This window comes from Silurus meridionalis, chromosome 14, assembly GCF_014805685.1.
Source record: "Silurus meridionalis isolate SWU-2019-XX chromosome 14, ASM1480568v1, whole genome shotgun sequence".
NCBI classification, from domain to species: domain Eukaryota; kingdom Metazoa; phylum Chordata; class Actinopteri; order Siluriformes; family Siluridae; genus Silurus; species Silurus meridionalis.
Genome location: NC_060897.1, coordinates 5,605,137 through 5,621,160, shown reverse-complemented (window position 1 = coordinate 5,621,160; position 16,024 = coordinate 5,605,137). Strand labels below are relative to the sequence as shown.

Genomic DNA, 16,024 nt, shown 5'->3' with positions numbered 1-16,024 from the left:
GCCAAACACACACAGAAAGATTGAGTTACTGTGTATTTTATGCAATGCTGGTGATCTTTGAGGTTAGTCTGGTGAGATTTAAGATGTTTTTAAAACAGCAAAGTACACAATGGAAAATAACATACAGATGATGCAGTTAGAGTGAAAGGGAAGTGGCGTGGGTGTTCGAAAACTCTTTACTGTCCCTTCATTGTTCACCATGAAGAAGGACAAGCATACGTACGGCAACTTTATACAAACGTCTACAAGGGGTAAGGGTTTAGAATGCAATTTGCTTTTTAATTAAACTAGAGAAGTCTAATATTCAATACAGAGATTCCACTAATTTGACAAAAATGATTATATATATATATATATATTTTTTTTTTCTGTAATTTCAATTAATAGAGATTTATATATAATATATAATATATATATATATATATATATATATATATATATATATATATATATATATATATATATATATATATATTATATATAAATCTATTAATTAAAATTACAGAAAAAATATATATATATAAAATCTCCTTAAAATGTGTTATTTGATGGCATTTATATGGGCATAAATATACAGGTCTAGGCAATATATATAATATACAGGTTTTATATATATATATATATATATATATATATATATACATTGTCTTGCACTAAATATGCACAATTTATCTGCTGCACGTTGCAGATAAGGATCCAGGAAGTGGTAAAAGGTGTGGGTATTTTCTGTTGAGCTCACTTTGTGGTCTCCTCTGCCTCTCACTGATGACCAACATACTTCTGACCTATTTTTGTAAGTGCATACGAATACTATAATATAGCGTTAAAAAATAAAAACAAGCATCTGAAAACCTGACCATCACATCTATATACCATAGATAGACATGGAATATGATATTTACAATAAGATTTTTTAACATAAATCACTGTATTTATCACAGTACAGGGTTTGTCTTTCCAGAGGTGCTTTAAAATGTTTACTTTACATTTTTTTTCTAGATCTTAAACTCAGATGGGCTTCAGACGATTTGCCTGAGCAAAACTCCTCAGTTGTTGGTATGCTTAAAAACACACTCAGTAATGCCTTTTATTAGTTTTACCTGCCCTTGCATTATATGATGTAGAAAACACAGATTACAGATTGTAATTATTATGTAAGTCAGTGCCCCTAATAATATAAAGCAAAATATTAAAAAATAAATTTTTTATATTTAAGTTTATTTAAGTTTCAACTTAAAAGATTCTTAATTTTTTTTTTATATTTAAGTATATTTAAGTTTCAACTTAAAAGATTCTTCATTATATGATGGGTATTTTTTCCTCTAATCAACCAGTTATTGTTTGCAGTACAATCATTATTGACAGAGTGGTACAATGCAGTTATTAAAAATTGGCAATACTGAATAAACGCTTGTATATCTGGTGACTTTCTTTCTTTACAGTCACCTCACTTGAGCGAGTCAGAAGGTGCTCAGCTGAAGGTGTGTAATCTTTCAGACACGATCAGTAACTCAACACTATAATTCCCTACTCTTTTAGAGGTAATGTGTAAAGCAATGTATATCCTTCCTTTGTTTCCCTCTCTCTAGAGCGTCAAATACAGTACAAAGACAGACTCTACGTTTTCCCTACAGATGAAATGAGCTGGATTTCCAGTAGAGAGAACTGTCAGGAATTAGGAGGAGACCTGGTGATCGTTAACAGTAACGAGGAACATGTATGATGCGAGAATTAGAAAGACTGTATAATATCTTTATAATACAAAACTTATGCTTATAATATCTATGCTCTCTGGCTTTTAAGATGTTTCTTGTTGGTGCAATGAACACATTTAGCAATTCTCTACACTGGATTGGTCTGAGAACTGCTGAAAACAAGGGCAAGTGGCTCTGGGTAGATGAAAAGCCTCTTGTGCGCAATCTCTCGTAAGATTTTATTTTTCTCTTCTAATGATTGGCTTTACTGAACTTTTCAAATCTAAAAACCAAGGCTTGGTGATTCTAAATCATCACAAAGGTGTTCAGTTGGATTGAGCTGAGAGCTCTATGTAGCACATACACCATGCTTTGTACATTTTAATCAGTTCTACTTAAACAAAAGTTCTGATTAAAAGAAATCTGTGTTTTTAAATATATATATATATTATAACAGTTTGGGGAAATACTGTATATCATCTTATCAGAACATGCTGCGATTGACTGAGACGGAGTGTAAATTTGTTTTCTTTTAAGGTGGTGGAAGCATATGTCCGAGTACATCGAATCGGAGAGAGAAGACTGTGTGGGTTATTACGATGGGCAATGGGTGGATCTGTCGTGTTTAACAGCAGAAAGGAGGATCTGCGAGATCACGTGCACTCCCTGAACTCTCTGTGACTCCTGATATAAATTTAGAAGCTGATATCTTTTTTTAGTGTCATTTTTAACCAGGCATGATGTAATTTTAATTATGTAAGTGAACAAAACCAATCAGACATGAAAGCAACTGAGAGGTAAATCTATTATTTTGTTACATTGGCACCAATCAAGGGATGGAATATATTAGGTTTTAAATAAAGAGACACTTCTCTAAGTTGTGAACAGGAAAATTGGGATAGTAAAAGGATCTGATTTTCTTTGACGGGTGAATTGGGAATTTAATAAACGGGTAAATTGCTAGATGTTAGGACATCTCTAATATCGCAGGTGTTTATAGAGAGATGCATTTAATTAAAATTCCACATATAACAGCAAATTAGGAAGCTGCAGTCAAAGGACAAGCTCAGCCATGATACAGTGCCCCATGGAAGGTTTAAGGGTCTTGCTCAAGGCCAGGGTTTGAACCTTATGAAGGTCAACCAGTAATCAACAATAAAAAGGACAACCATTAAACTGACAATAGGGACATGGAGGGCATGAACCCCCAAAAATATCAGAAGATCAACCAGTAAACTGAAATAGGGTCATGTAGTGCTTGAACCCCCGATCTTCTGAATGTCAACAAGTGTATAAAAGACAACCAGTAAATTGATGACAGGTTAATGGACAAAAAGGCGAGGAGAAAAAGCTAGCCTGTCTGGTCTAATCCTACACAAAAGCTAATTTTTCAGGTTCATGCTGTCATGATTGATGGACAGTGCATGTAGGACGTTTTGGAGACAAGGTGAGGAAGTCGAGATTGAGATGGTTTGGACATGTGCAGAGGAGAGACATGTGGTACATTGGTAGGAGAATGCTGAGGATGGAGATACCAGGAAAGGAGGAAAAGAGGAAGACCAAAGAGGAGGTTTATGGATGTGGTGAAGGAAGACATGCAGGTAGTTGGTGTGACCGAGACAGATGTAGAGGACAGGGGGGTGTGGAGACAGATGATCCGCTGTGAAGAAGAAGAAGAAGATGCTGGCATAATTGAAAGGTGTCAGGACACACAGTGCATAAAAGATTGTTGTGTAGGGGACTGCAATGCTGCAGAGCAATCGAAGTGCCTATGCTGATCTTTGTGCATTGCCAAAAGTTTTCAATTTGTAACCCTGCTATGGTCCATATCTCTCAACCTAAATAAAGTGGGTAGAGAGACTAATTATGCGAGAACAGAATAAGAATGCTGTTAATAAAGTGTGATTTTTCTCTTATAGTTTCCTTATAGTTTCTTTCTGATTTTCAGGAACACAGAACAAGGACAAAAGAACATCATTATCATATACTGTATATCAGAGCTATCGCACATGTGAGCCAGGACAGGCTCCGGTATTCGCTCTAATCCAAGCCCATAGTATTTCTCATATTGGAAATAAAATGAAATCTTGGTAAGGTTTCTCTGATGCACCGTGGTGACCGGCTGATATCATGGAAGAGACACAAAGCACACAATATGGCATGTGGGGTCTTCAGTTGAATATTGGAAACAGGCAAAATAAACTAACCTTTTTTGGTAATAAAAATAAGACATGAAAAAACAGAGACGTGTTAGCCATGTACATTCACATACACTGATCAGGTATTATATTATGTCATTATGACGGGTGAAGGGAATAACACTGATTATCTCTTCATCATGGCACCTGTTAGTGGGTGAGATATATCAGGCAGGAAGTGAACATTTTGTCCTTAAAGTTGACTTGCTAGAAGCAGGAAAAATTGGCAAGCGTAAGGATTTGAGTGAGTTTAGCAAGAACCAAATTGTGATGGCTAGACGACTGGGTCAGAAACTTTAAAAAACGCAGCTCTTGTAGGATGTTCCTGGTCTGCAGTGGTCAGTATCTATCAAAAGTGTTTCAAGGAAGGAACAGTGGTGAAACAGTGACAGGGTCATGGACGGCCAAGGCTCATTAATGCATGTTGGGAGTGAAGGCTGGCTCGTATGGTCCGATGCAACAGACGAGCTCCTGTAGCTCAAATTTATGAAGATGTTAATGCTGTTAATGCTCAACAGGTCAGGAGTGTATCGCCTGATTAGTGTACATTTAGGGTCTACATTCCTTATTATACTGTATAAGGAAACACTACTTTATGTGGCAAGGACACTTACTTTAGTCCTTGCTCTGTGTTCTGTTATGTAGCTTTATGTTGTGTGTTGTAGCTCTATGTTGTTGAATATAGCACCATGGTTCAGCTGTATATATGGTAGAAATGACAAAAACTTCTTGACTTGAAACAGGACCAATACATATTTATAGAACAGTTAACCCACACTTCCTGTATACGCCATACTCACATTGTATAGGACCTTACACACACACACACACACACACACACACACACACACACCAAAGGACTTTGTGATAAGAGAAACAAGAGTGAAGCTCTCTAACTTAATTTAGTGTATGTATTCCTCATTACAAATTTATGGTGGACCTGATTGCTTTGATAGACCTGCCAAAAAAAAGGTAGTCTTTGTAATTCCACATTAGAAAACAGAAATCTAATGTTGCACATACAGCAGAAACTGATTTAAGAAGAACTGATTTATGGATTATGGTCTGGCTTCAACCACACTGAAACCACGTGTGTGTCTGTAAACTGTGTCACGCGCGCCCTCTGGCGGAAGTTGAATCCCGGAAGTAAAAGTTCACTTATAGCAACAGTGACAGAGACAGTGACAGCGTTTTAAAGAGCGTTGATTGAAAATGTGGCTCTCTGTAGGATTAATCGTCGCAGTGTTGTTTATTGCATTGTTTTTTAAATATGTGTTGGGTACTTCCGGTCCGTGTCCTTTTGACATCAACGCGATCGAGTCTCCCAGACCAGTGGAGCTGAATAAAAAGGAGAGAAACAAAGTGTTAAAGCAGGGTGAGTGTTTCTGCATGTGTCATCTCACATCAGCTCGAATTATTGATCCATAAATCAACAAATAAAAAATTTACACATTCACATTTACGAAATCAAATACGAATCTATAAACCAGTGAAATAGTAAACCTGAAAGTGAGCAACAAGTTGTGAAATGGTGTTGTGTAATTTTTTACCAGCTGGTTTTACTTGTAAAAAGGTAAAAAAAAAAGAATAATAATAATAACAATATAAAATAATATCTCTATCTTATATATTATATATTTGTTATATCTCATATGTCTCCATTCAAATATTAGGCTCTCTAGGTAAATGTATATATTAATATATTATCTATGTAAATTACAGACAGAAAGACAGACAGACAGACAGACAGACAGACAGAAAGATAGACAGACAGAAAGACAGGCAGGCAGACAGACAGAAAGACAGACAGAAAGACAGACAGAGAGACAGACAGGCAGACAGAAAGACAGACAGTCAGACAGACAGAAAGACAGACAGACAGACATGAAGCATGCATTAGAATAAAGAACGAAAATCTTGTGTGAGATTGTGCATAAAAGGTGTTTCATCTACCTAAAATGTGTTGATTGCACGGGACAAGAAACATCTTAAAAGCCGGAGCACAGAGATTATACGCATAAATATGCCCCCAAAAAATAATAATAATTATAAATAATTAAAATTAAATCAAATCAAATGATCACCTCAACAAAACATATTTCTCTATTCAAATATCAGGTTTATTATTATTATATTATTGTGTATAATAATATAATAGTATTCATATGATAGATAGATAGATAGATAGATAGATAGATAGATAGATAGATAGATAGATACATTTGATTGATTAATTGATTGATTGAAAAATTGCAATTGCACAATAAAGCTACTATAAGAACTTAATAATAAATAGAACTATTTTGAAAATGGTGGATTGTAATTTGTACCGTTGTAAAATAAAATAAAGATCACCGGCAATGCTTCTTGTTTCTGGACCCATTTTGAGAAGTGTGGATGTATAGGAGTTAGAGTTAGCCCTGTATTTATTACACACTTAGCGACACACTTATCAACACCTAGGAAAAGCTTAGCTAAAATTAATCCATCAATATTCATACTGTTCAGAGATTGGATAAAACTGGAGAACCCAGAGGAAACCCATGCAGACATGGACATTAAGAACATACAAAACTCAGCACAGCCAGTAACCTGAGATTAGGATTGTAACTGGAACTGTGAGCTCACTGCGTCATGTTGCCAGTGGATAACTGGGATTTCATTACATTTCTAGGAATGGTATTGCAGTAATAGGTCTCTAAGTGATGGGATTAGAGATCTAAGAGGAGGGTCGATGTGTCAGTCAGTAAACATTTATGCAGGACTTGTATCTTATTAATGGCATCCATATGGCGACTGATGTTACCATCAACATTGCTGTTTCTATCCACAGGCTTTTTGGTCAGCAGAGTCCCCCAGGACCTTGACGCCATTGTGATTGGCAGTGGTATTGGTGGACTGAGCATCGCCGTTCTGCTCGCCAAGGTTGGAAAGAAGGTCTTAGTGCTGGAACAACATGATCGAGCTGGAGGATGTTGTCACACGTTCTCTGAGAAAGGCTTTGAGTTTGACATTGGTGAGAACGCCACAGTTTGGGGGGATTTGGCTGTGACATACCAGGCTTATTTTTATCCTTAGATATGGCAACTGATTGTCTATACCAGAATCAGAATCAGGTTTATTGGCCAAGTGTGTTGACACACACACAAGGAATTTGGTTCTAGCTCTTAGTGACTCTCAAAGTACAGACATAAATATCATTATACATTCAGCTTGGACTATACAAGACAAAAACAATATAAAAATGCAACATACCGTTGATAAATACCTTTGAATTATTGCAAATAATAAATAAATAATAAATAAAGAAGCCTACAGAAGTTTTCATCTGACCACACGTCACAGTTACATGCATTAATTCCAATGTATGATTCAAAAAATACATGTTTATATACATATTTTGATATTTTATATGCATATTTTGAATTAATGCCTGGCTGGAAAAATGTAAAAAAAATAAATTCAATAAGTGAAAAAAAAACCCTGTTTATGAAATCTGTACATAAACGGCAGATGTGTTGGATAAATGTTGGTTAAAAACACATAAAGGAGCATTGTGTTAGGTTAGACCTCACCTATCCATGTCTCTGCTTCAGGCATCCACTACATTGGTAACGTACAGAAGAATAGGCTGTTTGGCTGCATAGTGGATCAGCTGACCAATGGGCAGCTACAGTGGGATCCACTGGAAAACCCTTTTGACCACGTGGTCCTGGGACCACCGGAGAACCGGCGCATCTATCCCATTTACAGTGGGATGGAGCGATTTCCCCAGGAGTTGAAGAAGTGCTTCCCAGGAGAGGAGAAAGCCATCGATGAGTTTGTGAGACTGATTCAGGTGATTTCGTGTTTCCTGTCTTAAATATCAACACAGAGTTTGCAGGGCAAATAAAGTGATCTGTTGTAATGTCTGAGACTGAAATTATGTGAAAGGTCATGAGAATGCTCATCATTTGAAATCTGGAAGGATGATGGCATTCGGGATTTAGGCAGTGATTTTTTTGCCCAATGTGCGGCCAGGAAATTTGGGATAAGGCCCTTTCTTTATGTAATGGCTATTTGTGTAAAGTACCAAGTTGAGTGCATGAGAAATTATGAAAAAGACATAATTTAAAAAAGAAATGTAATACCCTAAATTCCACTCTTGCATTTGAATATGAGTGTTTATAATTAATTTATAAGTACTTACATTTCAAAGTGCTTATTTGGATTAATAAGTCATTAGGAGTCATTGGGGGTTTCTATTTCACATTGAAGACTATTTATAGTAAAATACTATACCCTCCATGATAGCTATTGTGATTGTTTAGAAGTTGTTGATTTTTTATTACGGTTTGGATAATAGTTTTCACTGCACAATAATAAACAGGTTTTGATTTGATGTCCCTATCCAGAAATGTGGCAATAGTGTGTGGACGATGATGATGCTGAAGCTGCTCCCGTTCCCAGTGGCTAAGTTCTTGGTTTATACTGGGCTTGCCAATTGCATGTCCTCCTTCTTCTCCTACGGCTCACGCAGCCTGGCCGAGGTGGTGAACAGCCTCACGGAGAATAAAGATCTCAGAGCCGTTCTCTGCTACATCTTCGGTACCTATGGTGAGTTCACACAGCTAGAGACCGGAGCTAATTCAATATGTTCTGTTGCATCTTATACCAAAGTGAAAATGCCATACTTAAATCTACATTGTGTTTGTAGGCAATCCTCCAAAAGATGCCAGTTTCTCCATGCACAGTTTGCTGGTGTGCCACTACATGAACGGTGCCTGGTACCCTAAAGGTGGTGCGAGTCAGATCGCCTATAACATGATCCCTATCATCGAGAAGGCAGGAGGAGCCGTGCTTGTCAGAGCTCCGGTCAACCGAATCCTGCTCAATTCTGCCAATGAGGCTATAGGTAATATCAAGAACGTATTTTCTAAAGGTGTAAGAAAATATCGGCACATGAATATCACGATATTATTCTTTGGCGATACTGTATTGATTCCCAAAATGCAATATCAATATTAAAAAATAATGATGGCGGTTGTTTTGGTTTGAATGAAGTGGGATTGATGATGATTGATAAATATTATTAGTATTGCCATTAGGCTAATAGTAGAAGCATGATCTGAACTAGTGTTTTACCTCTAGAAGCTACAGGCCTAGGGAGGCAAAAAAAAAGAGTAAGAAAGACTATTATTACTGCTATAAAGGTAGAGAATGCAGTCAGGCAAGGCAAGACAGGACAGGCACGTCGTACACTCTCGCAAGTGCAGGTCGCTCTTACTTGAGGTGTATAGCACTGTTCTTTAAGTAACAAATGAAGCTTTGTCTGGTTATAAGTGCAACCACGAAAAGAACATGTTGTTCCTGAGGTTTTTGATGCCATTCAAACATATTCCCACCTGAGAAACAAACCGCACATACTGCCATCAGCGCAAGCCATGCAATCCCAAATATATTTATATATATATATATATATATATATATATATATATATATATATATATATATATATATATCATTTTTCTTTTTAATTAATCAATTTATTTATTTTTTTGCTAAGGTTTGTATATGGTGTTGTGTTCTTTATGATGACTTTCCTAAAATTATATCCTATTCCTAAAATGAGAACTATCCCAATATATACACAGGCCTAATATTTTTTGTTCTTCACTAATTTGCCAGGTTCTGATGCCACTCTTTAATATTAATTATAAACTCAGAAGCCGCAAGTTTTAAAATTTTAGAGTTTGCACTCTGCACTTGTGTGCGTTCCATAGCAATGACTTTAAACCTGTATACTATAATGATTATAATCTCTGGTGTCACCTAGAAGAGAATGGGATCTATTTCAAGTCCGGGTTCTAAACTTGAATCTAGACCGTCGTAGACGTAACTACTGTACGTCATTTCTGTAGATCATCTGATCTGATCATGTGTTTGGATTCCAGGAGTGAGTGTGATGAAGGGACAAGATGAGGCCCATGTGCATGCTCCCATTGTGATCTCCGATGCAGGAATCTTCAACACCTACCAGCAGCTACTTCCTAAAGAGGTTCAGACTAGGCCAGGTGAGAGAAGGAGATGGCAGGGATCAGGGATGGGGAATGGTTTGGGAAAATGTATTGTAATATACAGTAGCAAAGAGTCTATATGTGCTACATATGGCAAAAATTTACAATTCTTTGAACCCATAGTGAATATGTGACTTGCTGTTTTTTCTGCCGCATCGTAGTCTTTTTCTATGCAGTTAATGTGATTAATAAATCCAAGCCGTATGATTTGTACTGCATATGTTTGCATACTAACATGTCTATGTTTTTTGTACATACTACCTTGCGTGCCAGAGATCCAGAAACAGCTGAGCATGCTAAAGCATGGAGATGCCGGCCTCAGCATATTCATAGGTCTGGATGGGACGAAAGACGAACTGGGCCTTAAATCCAACAACTACTGGGTCTACTGCGAGAATAATCTTGACGAGCTGTAAGTGACTAAACAGCTTTTCCTCATGTACACCACACCTACATTGTCCACCTACTACGTGCACTATGAATCTTGCGTTAATCCAACTTAAGTGTATGTAATTAAATACGGCTTTATATGCTTTTGTCAGAAGATATGAAGCGTCTTATTTTCCCTGCCAGGATAAACAGCTACATGACTGGAGAGAGGGAGGAATCAGTAAAAAGCATACCTCTGCTTTTTGTCGCCTCACCGTCTGCCAAAGATTCCACCTGGGAGCTCAGAAACCCAGGTTTAAAAAAAAAGAAGAACAGATTGCTAACAGAGAAATCTAAAGTTTAGAAATATAATAGTAGATGATTAGTTCTGTTTTTTCACAAGTTGATTTGAAAACTACTGAACGCTGTATCTTGTTTAGGGAAATCCACACTGACTGTGGTCAGCTTCGCCCCTTACCCATGGTTTGAAGAATGGAAAGATGAGAAAGTCAAGAACAGAGGGGCCGACTATAAAGAGCTCAAGGCAGCCATCATCAACTCGGTTTTGGAGGTGGTAACTCAGATTTTCCCCAAGATCAAGGACAGGGTATGGTACTATTTCCTGTAATTCTCTACATTAACATTTACATTTATGGCATTTGGCAGAAGCCCTTATCCAGAGCAACTTACATTTATCTCATTCATACACCTGAGAATCTATGGGGTTAAGGGCCTTGCTCAGGGGCCCAGGAGCGGCAGTTTGGTGTGACTGAACTCACGACATTCAAATCCAAAGTCCAATGCCATTACCACTAAACTACCACCTCCTCCATTCTATTTACAATAATATCTGTTTCTAAAGTAGAAAAAAAAAAATTACAGCAAGTGGAAATATGTATTTTCGTATGGATTTCATTAAGTCAGAACTATTTAGTATTTCCTATTATAACAATAACCCAAATACAGGCAGTCCCTGAGTTACGATGGCTCGACTTTTCGAAAGCGGAATGACAAAATTGTACATTTCGCAAGGCAGGCAAACGTAACGGCGTATAAGCGGTAAGATATGTTGAAACGATTTCTGGATGTACACATATCCAGCCACGAGAGATTACTTACTCTTTACTGTTTTTGGTCTTTTAAAGCCCAGTTTTAACTCTTGTCTTTTCACTGGCGTCCCTAGACACTAAAACAGAGAAAACAGCACCCTCCCTTCGCAAACCGGCACTCGTCCACACGCCTGCTGACACATACATATATAATTCATATATATACTGTAAATGGTATACATTATGATAGTGTAAATTGCTCTGTTTGGCTAAATTATATACTGAAATTTGTTAAATTAATAACAAATTACAGTATACGACCCTATACTAATCACCATTCTTCAAGATTCCTGGGTAGGCAAGTTCATGTCTCGACTCATGATGTTTACGATGTTTATTTACCAAGTTACGATCATGTCATTGTAACGCATCTACATTGTATCTTATCTCATCAAATCTTATATTTGGTCTATTTATAATCTTTTAATAATACAGTAAATACTAGATATATTTGGCGATATTCAAGAGATTGCTAGGATCGATTTTTTTTGCAGTGTTTGATTAGTGAGCTGCACTTTCTCTTCTCTCCCCCTTCCCCTGTACAGATCGAGTACATGGACGCCGGCACTCCCATCACTAATCAGCACTATTTAGCAGCTCCTAAAGGAGAGATCTACGGAGCTGATCACTGCACTTCCCGCTTCACTGCAGACGTCTGTGCCACAATCAGACCTCAAACTCCCATCAAAAACCTCTTCCTCACAGGTGTGTGCGTTTTCTAAAAACTTTATGACGACTCTGTTTTGCTTCACGTAATGTTGCAGGAATATTTATGTGCTCATTTTCTGTTGGTCTACATTTTTCTGTTAGGTCAAGACCTGTTTTCGTGTGGTTTTGCGGGGGCCATCGCTGGAGCTTTAGTCTGCGGCTCTGTCCTTCTCAACCGCAACCTTTACAGTGATGTCAATGTCCTCCAAAAGAAACTGAAACATGCCAACTCTAAGAAAGTCCAGTAATCACAGACCGCAACACGTCCCCACCTGATTTCAGTACCAGCAAGAAGGCACATTAATACCAACTGTTAACGAACAAAATTATTATCATATATCATCACCTCAGTAAATTAATATCTGCTCTACAGAGCCCTGATTTTTAATAATATATGACTACTAGTGCACTTATATGAAATTTAAATAGCAAATGACGGTTTTAGTATTATAGCTCATTTTAGTATTACAGACAATGTAACAGTAACAATGTACAGACGCAATTTGTATCATGATTTTTTACATTTATGATGATGTAGCTGTTACTAAGGATGAACAAATAAAGAACATATTGACTGGAAAGTACGTTTCTTTGTTTAAACCAGCATGCAGTTGTGGTTTAATGTTGAAATTCTGACCTTGAATCCTTGCATTTTTTTTCCTCAGCTGCTCCAAATATACTGCTACTGTAGGAATAAACTCAACTTTAATCAAAGAAATTTCCCCACTGTAGGACGAATAAAGGTATATCTTAACTTTGTGTTCAAATCTTGTAGATTTGTGAATCTTAAGTTAAATGAGACACTTGGAGTAGTTTTAGAAAAGGCATCATGATTATTGACTCAACGAATGACAGTACTGTGAATGTGTCTGTGACATTTCTGTGATGTTACACCTGATTTTTCCTCTTATCTTGATCAGTGTTTTGATCAACTTGTGGATTTTTTCTTGGTACACTAATTACTAATCAACTAAAGCACAGAGAAAAGGGGGTCTATGAAAATAGCTTTATATTCATATATGTATTCATTATTTTTTATTTGTGCTTGTAATTCTGTTTATGCTGTAGAAAAAAAAAGCACCTACCTTGAATTATATAAAGACAAAATAATTATATTAATATCCTAGTGTTTGCACTTAAGTAATATGCTTTGAATTTTGTAATTTAAAATTTTTTTACGACTAATGTATTATCACTATTTTGGAGTTACCCGTTTTAAATCCCATCTACTCTAACCCAGTTAGTAGGAGTTTCTGACCATACTAAAGTATGCACGGAAATGTTGATGGTAACATTGTACCATGATTATCTGATAAACCAATAAACCAGCTTTGCAGTTTCTCTCAGTTTTCTCCTTTTTATTTAAAAAAATCATCCTGAGTGACTTGTACATCAATCTTTATCATTAACACAAAATCTTTGGTAGGGTTTAATATGAATCTTGTAATTAACCTTAGAGATCTTCCACTGGCATGTTAGTCTTTTTCTTTTGGGGTTACTGGTTTTCTATGTTAAGCACAACCTACTGATAGTGGTGCCAGTGGGATTTAGCCCCTTGCATCTTCTCTACCTAGATTTTAACCCAGAGTATAGTTAGTTTTTTACAGTGGCACCCTTTAAGGAAAGAAATATATAAGTAAATAAAGACTCATTTCTCAAACTTAATGTGTTGGATGCAGAAGAAATTTGAAAGTGAAAGAATCTGATTGATTTTGACAGGGGAATAGGGAATTTAATAACGACCAAATTGCTAGCGATGGAGTCGGGACTTCTCTAAAATCGCATCAGAGCACAGTTAAATTCTTTTTATCTTTTTTTGCATATCTCAGCATATTAGGAAGCTGTGGTCAGAGAGCAAGTTCAGCCATGATACAGTGGGTTAAGGGGTTTGCTCAAGGCTGGGGCTTGAACCTTCTGATGGTCAACCAGTAACCTGATGACAGTAAAAAGACAACCAGCAAACTGATGACAGGGTCATGTAAAGCTTGTAACTCTGACCTTCTGAAGATTAACCAGTACTGTAAACTTACAACAGGGACATGTACAGCCTGAACCCCTGACCTTCTGAAGGTCAACCAGTAAACTAATGGCAGGTTCATAGATAGCTTGAACAACTTGCCTTCTGAAGGTCAACCAGTAAGCTGACAGGGTTAACCAGTAAATTGAAAATAGGGTCATGTACAACCTGAACCCCTGACCTTCTAAAGGTCAACCAGTAAACAAATGACAGCAAATATGACAACCTGTAAACTGATGACAGGTTCATGGACCGCTTGAACTGTGATCAGCCAGTAAGTTGACAATAAGGTCACGAATAGATTGAACCTCTGAGTTTCTGAAAGTCAACTAGTAATCTAACAAATGGGTCATGGACACCTTGAACCTCTGACTTTCTGAAGGTCAGACATTAATCTAACAATAGGGTCATGGACACCTTGAACCTCTGACTTTCTGAAGGTCAGCCACTAAACTCAGAATAAGCTCATGGATAGCTTGAACCCCCGACCTTCTGAAAGTCTACCAATAAACTGACAACAGGGTTAACAGTACACTGATGACTGGCTCATGGACAGCTTGATAGTAAAAAGAAAAACCAGTGAACCGATGACAGGATCATGAACACAGAAGGCTTAGTAATAAAGTGCCCATGCTGACCTTTTGTCCACTGCTAAAAGTGATCAAATTGTAACACTGCTATGATCCATATCTCTCAGCCTGTATAGATGGGTAGATAAAGTAATTATGGTAGAACACGTGTTTTTTCCCTTGCAGATACCTTATAGTCTTTTCTATAATGATAAAAGCAGATCTTCAAGAATCAAGAACATTCAGAAAATAACATTCTTATCAAATATTAGAGATATCACACATGTGGGCCAAGTATACTCTTTAATCTGGCGTATCAAATAAAATCAGTGATTTTTCTTATGCGTGAATTAAAATGAAATCTTGAAGAGTTGTAGTAGTTTAGGAAAGGTTTCCGATGCAATCTACAATGCCCTGTGGTGACTGACTGATATCAGGGAAGAACCACAAAGCACACAGTATGGCATGTACATTATTCAGTTTATAGGAAACAGTCAAGTATCTATTTACACTGGACAAAGCCTGAGATAAAAGTATCTCTTTTTTGGTAATAAGGATAGGACAGGAAAAACCAAAAAATGTGTTAGCCATAAAAATTCACATACATTTAGGGTTTTTGGTCTTCAATCCTTATTATATAGGGAAAAAAAGACCAATACTATGGACCAGTCAACCCAGAAGTTATGTTTACTGCGTGCTCATATTGTATAAGCTTACAGACAGGAGTTTTGACATTGGACCTCCTGGCGTGTTTAAAGGCTCTGGCATGGAGAAGCTGTTGCTGGATCTGTGATGATCACAAATGTTGAGCTCAGTAGCTCCTACTTTTATACCAAAGACTGTAGAAAGAACATTTACTTATAATCTTATACTCCAGTGCTCATGTTAGTTCTCACTCTCCAGTGTTCTGTATTGTTGTAAGATTTATGATCAAACTCTTGATGTCACCCAAATGAGGATGGGTTCCCTTTTGAGTCTGGTTCCTCTCAAGGTTTCTTCCTCATTACATCTAAGAGAGTTTTTCCTTGCCACAGTCGCCATGGCTGCTCATCAGGTATAAACACACATGATTCACCTTGACTGTTGATTTCTGTAAAGCTGCTTTGAGACAATGTCTATTGTGAAAAACGCTATAAAAATAAACTTGACTTGACTTGTCTTGACAGACATTATACAGACACCAAAGAACTATGTGATAAGAGAAACAAGTGTGAAGCCTCTTACTCTTCAGTCAATATCTGTGTTCCTAATAAAAACGTTATTGTGGACCTTACTTGATTTGATAAACTTGACAAAACAGGTAG

General features: G+C 37.0%; 2 protein-coding genes across 2 annotated transcripts; both read left to right on the top strand.

Moving 5' to 3' along the window:
- Nucleotides 1–209: 209 nt before the first annotated feature.
- On the top strand, nt 210–3,221 carry LOC124396998 (C-type lectin domain family 4 member E). The gene is made up of 7 exons (XM_046866420.1): nt 210–251; nt 689–793; nt 1,000–1,056; nt 1,443–1,481; nt 1,590–1,717; nt 1,804–1,925; nt 2,232–3,221. Exons 2-7 carry the CDS (start codon nt 766–768, stop codon nt 2,362–2,364), a joined length of 507 nt encoding a protein of 168 aa, XP_046722376.1. The 5' UTR covers nt 210–251; nt 689–765; the 3' UTR covers nt 2,365–3,221.
- Nucleotides 3,222–5,024: 1,803 nt separating this feature from the next.
- Nucleotides 5,025–13,475, top strand: LOC124397328 (all-trans-retinol 13,14-reductase-like). The gene is made up of 11 exons (XM_046866887.1): nt 5,025–5,267; nt 6,726–6,908; nt 7,489–7,730; nt 8,287–8,488; nt 8,589–8,786; nt 9,826–9,945; nt 10,222–10,360; nt 10,522–10,631; nt 10,758–10,924; nt 11,972–12,131; nt 12,237–13,475. The coding sequence occupies exons 1-11, from the start codon at nt 5,105–5,107 to the stop codon at nt 12,380–12,382; spliced, it is 1,830 nt and encodes a 609-aa protein (XP_046722843.1). The 5' UTR covers nt 5,025–5,104; the 3' UTR covers nt 12,383–13,475.
- The last annotated feature ends 2,549 nt before the right edge of the window (nt 13,476–16,024 follow it).

Bases quoted from the DNA above. Each gene is read 5' to 3' on its own strand.
- LOC124396998 (XM_046866420.1), top strand. From the start codon at position 766: ATGACCAACATACTTCTGACCTATTTTT. The intron at 1,057-1,442 runs GTATGCTTAAAA...CTTTCTTTACAG, and splicing joins GCAAAACTCCTCAGTTGTTG to TCACCTCACTTGAGCGAGTC. The intron at 1,926-2,231 runs GTAAGATTTTAT...TTTTCTTTTAAG, and splicing joins CCTCTTGTGCGCAATCTCTC to GTGGTGGAAGCATATGTCCG.
- LOC124397328 (XM_046866887.1), top strand. From the start codon at position 5,105: ATGTGGCTCTCTGTAGGATTAATCGTCGCAGTGTTGTTTATTGCATTG. The intron at 8,489-8,588 runs GTGAGTTCACAC...TTGTGTTTGTAG, and splicing joins CTACATCTTCGGTACCTATG to GCAATCCTCCAAAAGATGCC. The intron at 10,361-10,521 runs GTAAGTGACTAA...TTTCCCTGCCAG, and splicing joins GAGAATAATCTTGACGAGCT to GATAAACAGCTACATGACTG.